This window comes from Hipposideros armiger, unplaced genomic scaffold, assembly GCF_001890085.2.
Source record: "Hipposideros armiger isolate ML-2016 unplaced genomic scaffold, ASM189008v1 scaffold_58, whole genome shotgun sequence".
In the NCBI taxonomy this organism is placed as follows: Eukaryota; Metazoa; Chordata; class Mammalia; order Chiroptera; family Hipposideridae; genus Hipposideros; species Hipposideros armiger.
In genome coordinates, this window is record NW_017731408.1 from 1,561,513 (window position 1) to 1,571,789 (window position 10,277).

The 10,277-nt window shown below is 36.2% G+C and overlaps 1 protein-coding gene across 1 annotated transcript in view; it reads right to left on the reverse strand.

The window, feature by feature from the left end:
• The window catches only part of LRBA (LPS responsive beige-like anchor protein), a 610,319-nt gene that overhangs the window by 367,799 nt on the left and 232,243 nt on the right, over positions 1-10,277 (reverse strand). Inside the window, exon 36 of the mRNA XM_019641170.1 lies at positions 2,362-2,470. Coding sequence (XP_019496715.1) covers positions 2,362-2,470 — 109 coding nt within the window. The remainder of the gene's footprint in view (positions 1-2,361; positions 2,471-10,277) is intronic.

Genomic DNA, 10,277 nt, shown 5'->3' on the forward strand with positions numbered 1-10,277 from the left:
GCTTAAAGTTATATGTAGTAATAGATATTTACTATTATACTTTCTATGTGTCCTGTCTTGGTTACAAAATTCTCACTTCCACTTCTACAGTGGAGCCTCATTTCCATTTCTACAGTTTTCCAAATATTATGTCTGAAACAATTACTATTTCATCTTTCATCCTATACCCTTACCCATCTGGCAGATATTTTGTATACGCTATCTTTATAGTGTTGTTTTATTTAGTATAGTTTATCTGGAAAGGCAAGTACTACCTCTTCAACTTTTTTTTTTTCATAAATCTTAGGGCTATATTAAAGCATTTACTTCCCCATATTAACTGGATATTTGCATATCCAAAAATATTATTTGGAAGTTTTTAATTTTGGAATACTTTTAAAGGTGACATTTAAATTCCAATTTACTCCACTGTTATTCTAATGGAATGGTACACTACTGTATTATATTGAATTTACATATTAATTTGAGAAAAACTGACATTTCTGCAACATTAAAATTTTCTCTTTTTCACAACAAAGGATGGTATGGAGACAACCGGGAAAATACAAATAAGGTCTGTAGATTAAATAATAGCATTGTACCAATTTTAATTTCTGATTTGATAACTGTATAAGATTAAAACACAGAACTGATAGGAAATTCTCAATGAAATAATTAGAGATAAAAGAATATTATGACTTCAACTTACTCTCACATTCAAAAAAAAAAAGGACAGAAGTAAATGTAAAACAATCACAGAATCTAGGAAATGGTGAACAGGACTTTCTAGTAGTTCATAGTGTCATTTGTATTAACGAGATTTTATAGTTTTGTTCCAAATAGTGCATTTCTTACAGAATTTGACCTTAAATATTATTCTTGCCTTAAATGTAAACAGACTATATTTCTAATTAATATTCTTAGCTGGCTACTGCATGCTACTCAAAAGAAAACCTATTAACTTTTTGCATATTATCCTGTAACCTGGAATCTTACCAAAGTCCCTATTAATTCTGGTAGAAAAATGTTCAAGAATCTCTTAGATTTTGCTAAATCACAACATTAACAATCTGAAAGTATTATTTCTTCTTCTCTAGCATTTGTATTAACTGTATCTTGTAATTACTAGAACATTAAAAAAATAGTTAAATAATGGTGACTGTAGATGTTACTTTTTTCCCCAATTTTAATAGAAATTGCTTGACCCATTTAAAATGATGCTCAGTAAACAGTCTATCATATTCAGATTCTTTTCATATTTACGTTTCTTTCTCAAAGTTTTACTGAGAAAATAAAACTGGCTGCCAAAATTTATCATATGCTTTTTTTCCTACAGTTACTGATATCTTCACATTTTTCCACTTTAATTTGCTCACATAATTTACTTGGGAGGTAGATCTCTTAATATTAAACCATCTTTGAATTCCATGAATAACTTCTAAATGGTCACAGTATATAATTCTTTCATTATATTGTTGGGAATATATTGGTTCAAGTTTTAGTTAGAATTTTATACCCACAGCCTTAAATGAAATTGGTCTTTTAGTACTGTATTTTCCCAGTACCTCTTTCATGTCACGATGGTTGTATAAAATGCCCTGGGGAGGTTTTCATCTTTTTAAATATACCAGAAAAATATCAGCAACATTTGAATTATCTGCTCTTACCATGACATGAAGAATTCAGATGGTGCTTTTTATTTTTTTCTAATTCTTAGCAAGTGTTCTCGTCAAATTTTCTAATTAACCATAGGTGTGAACTATTCTAACCGATATAGCTACAATAACATTAATTTCCTCTATGAATTTACATCTGCTACACATGTTCAGGTGCACCTGCTGAAATAAGCAGTGGTCCCAGGATGGGTCTGTCACTTGGTCCCCCTTGAGGATTCAAGAAGAAAGGTAAATGCTCCCTCATTTCCTCGGCTGCAAAGATCAGCATGTCCTCAAGCCACAAAAGTAAAGAAACTTCATGCCTCTGTATTCAGCTTCTTTCTAGAAACCTAGAAAACCTTATCTGTACCATAGGGTTTTCATTTGTGGTTAACTAGCTTTGTCTTGCCCAGAGAGGGCAAAGTCCTTCACTAACTTACTGTATTTGAAAACTATCAGAGCCAAGACCCAGCTCAAATGGTTAAGATCAGGTCAGCCAAATACTGAAGCTGATGCGAGTAACTTATAGGTGAAATGGAGTTGAGAGCACAGGGTGACAGAGACTTTTACCATCTTCTCAGAATCCACCATGATTTTCTCACAAATTAAGTTTTAATTTTTTATGATATATGTTTGCTTACACTATACTTCCATTTTATACATGCAGTTTCCAGTAATTACCAGTAAAAGTGGTAATTTCTCCACACCAAGCATATGTTGAACCTACCTCAAATTCCGCATGTCTGTGAATATCTTCTGCTCTCTGCCTGCTCAGGATAAATTCAGCTTCATTTGCCACTCTTACTAGATGATCCTTCATTGTTTGGCTAAGCAACCTATAACGAGATGAATACTGTCAAATAAATATATGTATACACATGCAACATACGTGATGTTTACTGCACAAAGGTGGTATATCTTATTATTTGATGAGTAAAGAATGTTGACTCTCCTCTTCTGACATCATGGCCAGTGAAGAACCATTAGTTCATACTAAATAACTGAAGAATACAACAGCGGAAAGTTATGCTTCTGGCAATAGCAGATTAGCTTTTATCAAACTAGCTACCCAAAAAAGGCTACTAAAATGCTTGATTAAATTTATGTTATAATCTTTTTGAAGATACTGGAGAGTTTCCAAAGCAGCTGAGCTATAAGGAGCCAAGATCCCAGAGCAGAAATCACATTGAAGGCATTCAGCATGACTTTCCCAGTGAAGTATTTGCTATACCCGAGTGGGAACACAGAAACTGAATGGAGTTGTGTTCAGTCTTACAGAGCCAGGGAAACAAAAATTGAATTTTATAACCTGTCAAAGTGGGCAGGGTCCTAATAGATTATTCCTCCAACTTACACAAGGAATCCAGGTATATCTTAGAAATTATGAAATAGATCAGGTCTCAAATACACTCAAAACAGATCCTCAGACAACATTATGATGATTTATATTCAGACTAACTAGCCAAACAAAAACAAAAGAAAATTTCAGAATCTCACAGGATGGGAAGGAAAAAAAAGAAAAGACCAATGCAGGAGGGCCACAGTAAAACTCCAGATTTTCAGAAGACTTATAAGGGCTACATGCTAAGAGTATGCAAACTGAAAAGAGGGCAAATTCTCACAAAGATTTTTAAAACTCCAGCTTTGAATCAACCAACTCTGTCCTAAATTAACATAATCAACACCTAGTCTAACTGCTATTCAGAAAGCAAAAGGGAATCCTCCAAAGACGAAGATGTAATCTGGAGTCTTACATTTACCCCTGCAATTTAAAAAACACTTTNATATATATATATATACATATATATAACAAATTAAATAAACACAGAGGGATGTTGACTTCTTAAAAGAATGCACAAACGTTACAAGAAACTATTGATCCAACCCTGAAAGTGAGAGAATGAAAAGAAATGTAAAAGAGCTAAATTCCAGAAAGTAACTATCCCTTCACAGAAGAACACAGACCCCCAGCTGTTTTCAGCCACAGAAGAACTACAACTTGAATGAACCTTGAAAACATTATGCTAAGTTAACAAAGTCAATCACAAACTACATATTATGATACCATGACTCCAAATATATGACATGAACAGAATGGCCAAATCTGTAGCGACAGAAAGCAGATTAATGGTTGTGGAGGGCTGAGGAAAATGGCAAGTGACTGATAATAGGTAGGAGATTTCTTTTGAGGGTGATGAAAACATTCTAAAACTGTGGTAACGGAGGTACAACACTGAATATATCTAAAAGCAATTAAATTATACATTGAAATGGGTGAACTGTATGATATGTAAATTATCTCATTAACTTTGTTTTATTAAGTTTGTTGTACTGTATTTTTAACTTTTCTGTAAGCTTTGGTTGATCCAAAATTAAAAAAAAAAAAAACTAAAGAAACTCAACAACTAATTGCAATGTGTAGTCCTCAAATACATGCTTTTCAGAACTAGCTGAAAATGACATTTTTGAACTAATAAGAGAAATCGGAATATAGACTAGGTATTAAAAGACATTAGTGAGTTGTTTTTACATATTTTTTTACAAATGGTAATGATGTAATTATATAGGACAATATCATCATGTTTTAAAGATTCATAATAAAGTATTAAGTGGTCATTTGCTAAGAAGTCTATGATTCACTTTAAAACACTTTAGCCAAAAAAAAAAAAGTATATGTGGCAAAATGTTATAGTTGTTTAATATAAACAATAAGTACTCATTATACTATCCCCTCTACCTTTATATATTTATTTAAACTTCCATAATAAANGGGGGGGGAAACAACACAGAGCCATATATTGAAGTGCTACGAACAAGTGGGATAAAAGAAAACTGTACCTCGTCATATCATAGTAATGTACCAAAGGAAAAAAAACTTAATAGCAGCCAGGGGAGAAAGTGGAAGAGGTAAGAACACTTTCTTCCTTCAAGAGAGCAAGAATAAAATTGACGGAAACCAGATAAGAACGCAATGACCGGGGATTTCCTGTCAAGATGGCGGAGTAGATCAACACTGGGCTTGCCTCCTCTCATGAGAACATCAAAATTACAACTCAACTACAGAACAACCATCCTTGAGAACCACATGAAGTCTAGCTGAACAGAAGTCCTACAAGTCAGGCCTTTCAAAAGAAGCCACCTTCAGATTGGTAGGAGCGGAGACATTAAATGAGATGATATCACACCAGTGTGTGGCAGTTAAAAATCAGGAGAGATATCTCAGCTGCAGAAGGCACTCTGGCGGAACAAAGGGTCCTAGCACCACACTAGGCTCCCCAGCCCCGGGTTCCAGAGCTGGAGAGAGAAGTCCCCGTAACTTCCGGCGGTGAAAACCAAAGGAGATTGTGGCTGAGTGAGGAGAGCAGCTGGAGTCCCAGGTGCTCTTCTTAAAGGGCCTGCACATGAACTTACTCGCTGATGGGCTGCTTGCTCTGAGTTCTAGTGTTGGGGCCGTGGCTTGAAAGGCACTAGTGACATACAGGGAGGAATGGAACTATGTCTGGCTTTGGAGTGAGGCTGAAGGGGCAGCTTTCTCCAGGACAAAAGTTCTGGCAAAAGTCATTATTTCTTAAGCCTTCTGCACTATACTGTGTAGACACAGGTAGCCGCTATATGTGAATCTCCATCAACTTGCTGCCACTGTTGGCCTTGCCCTAGTGATTCTCTGAGAACCTCCCCACCCAAACGGTGGGCCATCCTAAGCCACTTCCAGTGGCTTTTCCATACAAACAAATTGTGTTTGCTCGTGCTACAGACTCCTAAAATCTTTCAAATATTCACAAAACCCAAACAAGCAACACCTGGCGTCAGCATGCTCCATTGCTGAGCAACCACAAGCCCAGCTCAAAGAGAAGCTGGCATCTGCAGGTTGCTTTGTGGCTCAAGCCAGGTGGCCCCAGGCAGTGCACAGGTTGAGAGTAAACTGGGCCTGCAGTGCGTCCCCTCCCAGGAGGCCCTGGTGGCAGCACGCCTGGTGGCCGGCTTCAGATTACGCTTCAGCACCACTCAGCTGATTCCATTGGTGCCACACCCAAATGGCATGCTGGACAGGCAAACGAGCCCTGCTAAAGCAAATCCTGCTACATAGGATCAACCCCTGCACAAAAGCTCCTCCACTGTAGTCACGGGAAGTCCTCACAACCAATCAGCCCAAGGATCAATCCCTCCTACTGACATGGAAACAAGCAACCAAGGCTCAGCTATAAGGGGGCACACGACACCCACACAAGGGACTCACCTGGAGCACCTGGCTCAGGTGAACAGAGAGACTGTGCCACTGGGCCCCACAGGACATCTGCTACATAAGGCCACTCTACTAAAGCTGGAAAACATAGCAGCCCTACCTAATACTAGAAACAAACACAGGGAGGCAATCAAAATGGGGAGACAAAGAAACATGCCCCAGATAAAAGAACAGAAAAAAGCTCCAGAAAAATAACTAAACAAAATGCAGACAAGCAATCTACCAGATGCAGTGTTCAAAACACAGGTTATAAGGATGCTCAATGATCTCAGTGAAAACTTTAACAATGAAATAGGAAACATAAAAATGGAGATAGAAAACAAAAAAGAAACAGTCAGAAATAAAGAATACAATAAATGAAATGCAGAGTACATTAGATGGAATCAACAGTAAGTTACATGAAGCAGAGGCTCAAGTCAGCGATTTGGAAGCAGAAAACACCCAATCAGAACAGCAAATAGAAAAGAGAATCCCCAAACAATGAGGATAGCTTAAAGGGCCTCAGGGACAACATAAACAGTACCAACATTCATATCATAGGGATACCAGAAGGAGAAGAGAGCAAAGAGTTGAAAAACTATTTGAAGAAATAATGACAGAAAACTTTCCTAACTTGGTGAAGGAAATAGACCTCCAAGCCCAAGATGAGAGTCCCAAACAAGATGAAACAAAAGAGGCATACACCAAGGTACATCATAATAAAAATACCAAAGATTAAATACAAAGAGAGAACTTTAAAAGCAGCAAGAGAAAAGCAGTTAGTCACCTACAAGGGAGCTCCCATAAGACTCAGTAGATTTCTCAACAGAAACTTTGCAGGCCAGAAGGGATTGGCATGAAATATTCAAGTGATAAAAAGCAAGGACCTACAACCAAGATTACTCTACCCAGCAAAGCTATTATTTAAAATGAAATGACAGATAAAGAGCTTTCCCAGACTGTGAGGAATTGGAATCCTCACCTGCATAGAAATGGATTAATTAGGGACCAGGGGCAGGAGCCTCTCTATATATGTCAGCCTCCCCTCTGCCACAGTGGAGTGCACATTCAGTTTCCATCAGACTGTGTTTCCCCAGCCAGAGCATTGTAACATTGGTGTAGAACAGAGCTGTCTCACAGAACTGAGCTATGACACAGGAGCTGTAACACCAAGGGCCACCTCGCCTGAGCTGTTCCACAGCTATGCTGTATCATAATTGAGCTGTATCATAATTGAGCTGTCTCACAGCCACTCTGTTCCACAGCTGTGCTGAATCACAACTGAGTTATTCTGCAGTCGAGCTGTTTCACAATTCAGTTGTTTGCGCTGAAGTCTCCCCCGCTTCACTGCATCCTAAATTGGGGACTCCTATTGGCACTGAGCTGGTGACAAGCATTAGTTTAAATTACACTGGACAAAGGGAAGATTCACGAAGGGCAGGACGAAGCAGGACAGTGTGAGATTTCATCACACTACTCAGAATCATACAAATTTAAAACTTATGAATTGTTTATTTACAGAATTCTTTATTTAATATTTTCAGAACATGGTTGGCCGTAGGTAACTGAAACCATGGAAAATGAAACCATGGATAAAGGAGGACTACCTACCTGTATTAATATAAGGAAAAAAAATGGCTTTAAGATGCAAATTTAGAGCTAAAGATTTAGAGATTTCAAATGATAAGATAAATGGAACCGAGATGGACATTAAGAGTTTGAGATTCTATATTTGTATGTTCTTAGGAATATGGCTTATAGCTAGGTGTAGAAGATATAGTGATATAGAATATTTTTTTTAAAATATGATTACAAACTTGATCTAATTGACATATATATAACACTACTTCCACTAAGTGAAGAATAAACAGTCTTTCAGGTAAACATGGAACATATAGAAAAACAGGCAAAATGTGGGATAGGAAAGAAATTTGTAATGGGTTTCAAAGAAAATCATACTGAATATGTTCTCAGACACAGTAGAACTAAACTAGAAAAATAGTAAAACAATGAAAATGGACCACCTACTTACACCATATACGAGAACAAATTCAAAATGGATTAAAGACTTAAATGTAAGACCTAAAACCATAAAACTCCTAGAAGAAAACATAGGGAGTAAATTTGCAGACACTACCCTCAGTAATATTTTTACTGATATACCCCCTTGGGCAAGGGAAATAAAAGAAAAAATAAACATGAGATTACATCAAACTTAAAAGTTTTTTCACAGCAAAGGAAAATATCAATAAAACAAAAAGGAAGCCTACTGAATGGGAAGAGATATTTGCCAATGATATATCTGATAAGGGGTTAATATCCAAAATTTATAAAACACTCATTCAACTCAACACCAAAAAAAACCAAACAACCCAATTGAAAAATGGGCAGAGGATATGAAGAGGCATTTCTCTAAAGAGGACATACAGATGGCCAACAGGCATGTGAAAAAATATTCAACCTCACTAATCATTAGAGAAATGCAAATAAGAACCACAATGAGATATCACCTCACTCCAGAATGGCTATCATCAGTAAATCAACAAACAAGTGCTGGCGAGGCTGTAGAAAAAAGGAAACCCTGGTGCACTGCTGGTGGGACTGCAGATTGGTGCAGCCATTATAGAAATCAGTACAGAGGTATCTCAAAAAACTGGAAATGGAACTACCTTATGACCCAGCAATTCCATTCTTAGATATTTATTCAGAAAAATCCAAGACAAGAATTCGAAAAAATCTATGCATCCCTGTTTATTGCAGTGCTATTTACGATAGCCAAGGCTTGGAAACAACCGAAATGCCTATCGGTAGGTGACTGGATTAAGAAATTGTGGTACATTTTATACAGTGGAGTATTACTCAGCTATAAGAAGAATGAAATTGTACCATTTGCAACGATATGGACGGACTGAGACACTATTATGTTAAGTGAAATAAGTCAGTCAGAGAAAGACAAATACCATATGATCCCACTTATATGTGGAATCTAAAAAACTGAATCAACGAGGAAAGTAAACAGAAATAGTCTCAGAGATATAGAGGAACAACTGATGGTTGCTAGTTGGGAGAAAGAAGGGGAAGGGATTAGAAAGCATAAATAGGTAACTACAATATTGCCACAGGGATATGAAAGACAGTTTGGAGAATATAATTAATAATGTAAATATTTTGTAGGATGTCAGATGGTCACATGTCTGCTTAGGGAGACCGCTTCATGGGTGGGGTAGAGGCTTGATCACTGCACTGTTCACCTGAAGCTGATGTTGTATAATATTGTATGTCAACTCTAAGTGAATATATATATATANTTTTTACCCTGGTGAGAATTATCCACAGCTTCTAAAATGATAAAACAAACTTGGTAGAAAATACTTAACAAAATCTTACAAAACGAAGCCTCCTCACCTATCTCAAAGGTCTCTCTCCCTTTCTTCATGATAGACTATACAATACAGGGCAAAAATCAAATTGCAAAATTCAAACTGTAGCTCACTGAGGGAAAAATTAGCTTTCTATGCAGTGGAGAGAAGAGAAGAAGCCACTAAGGTATTCTGCACTATCAGAATTCTGATTATGAAACACGAATGCTATATATTTGGTAAATATGAAAATTAAAATACAACTTTAATTATTGGGAAGTGAAGGAAAACAACATGAAAAGAAAGCATAAGAAGACTAATAATGTCCTCAGCTTTCATGTACTTTTGAAAATTGGAATATGCAATTAAGAACACAATGATGTGAATAAAGCTATTATTTTAAAAAATAAGCCATCGACCTCTTATTATTTTCATAATTTATTAACCTCCTGTTCTTTGAGATGATATCGGTTCTTTTGTTAAAGAAACATTTATTCCTGTTTTCCCTACGTTGTTTTTATTTTGTTTAACTGACATACAACGCTACAATAAAAACCTTTGTATATCTACTCATACACTATTAGTTTTATTTCTAAGAGATTCATTTACAGAATAGGATTATTGGGTAAATGGATATTTGTGTGTATCAACATAATTATTATTAAGATACATTATGACCATATAACTGACCTATAATGCTAAAAATGCATATGTCCATTAAAAGCTATAAAAGAATAACATTACCCTTCTCATTTTCCTTACCTTCTTCAGAAGTACAGGTTACCACTCTTTTTAATTTCTCTCAATCTCAGAATAGAAAAGTGAAAAATCATGATTTCTCTAATTTACATTTTCTGGAACATTTGTATCAAAATTTGTATTTGAGTATCATTGTATGTTATTGGTCACTTACATTCTTATATGAAATTCTATTCATATCCCTGAGTTCATGTCTATTGGGTTACTTTTCTCTTATAAGAATTATTAATATATTGAACATATTAATTTGTCAGTATTTCCACATTCCCTTGTCTTTCCGCATTGTTGATGGTATCTTTCCTC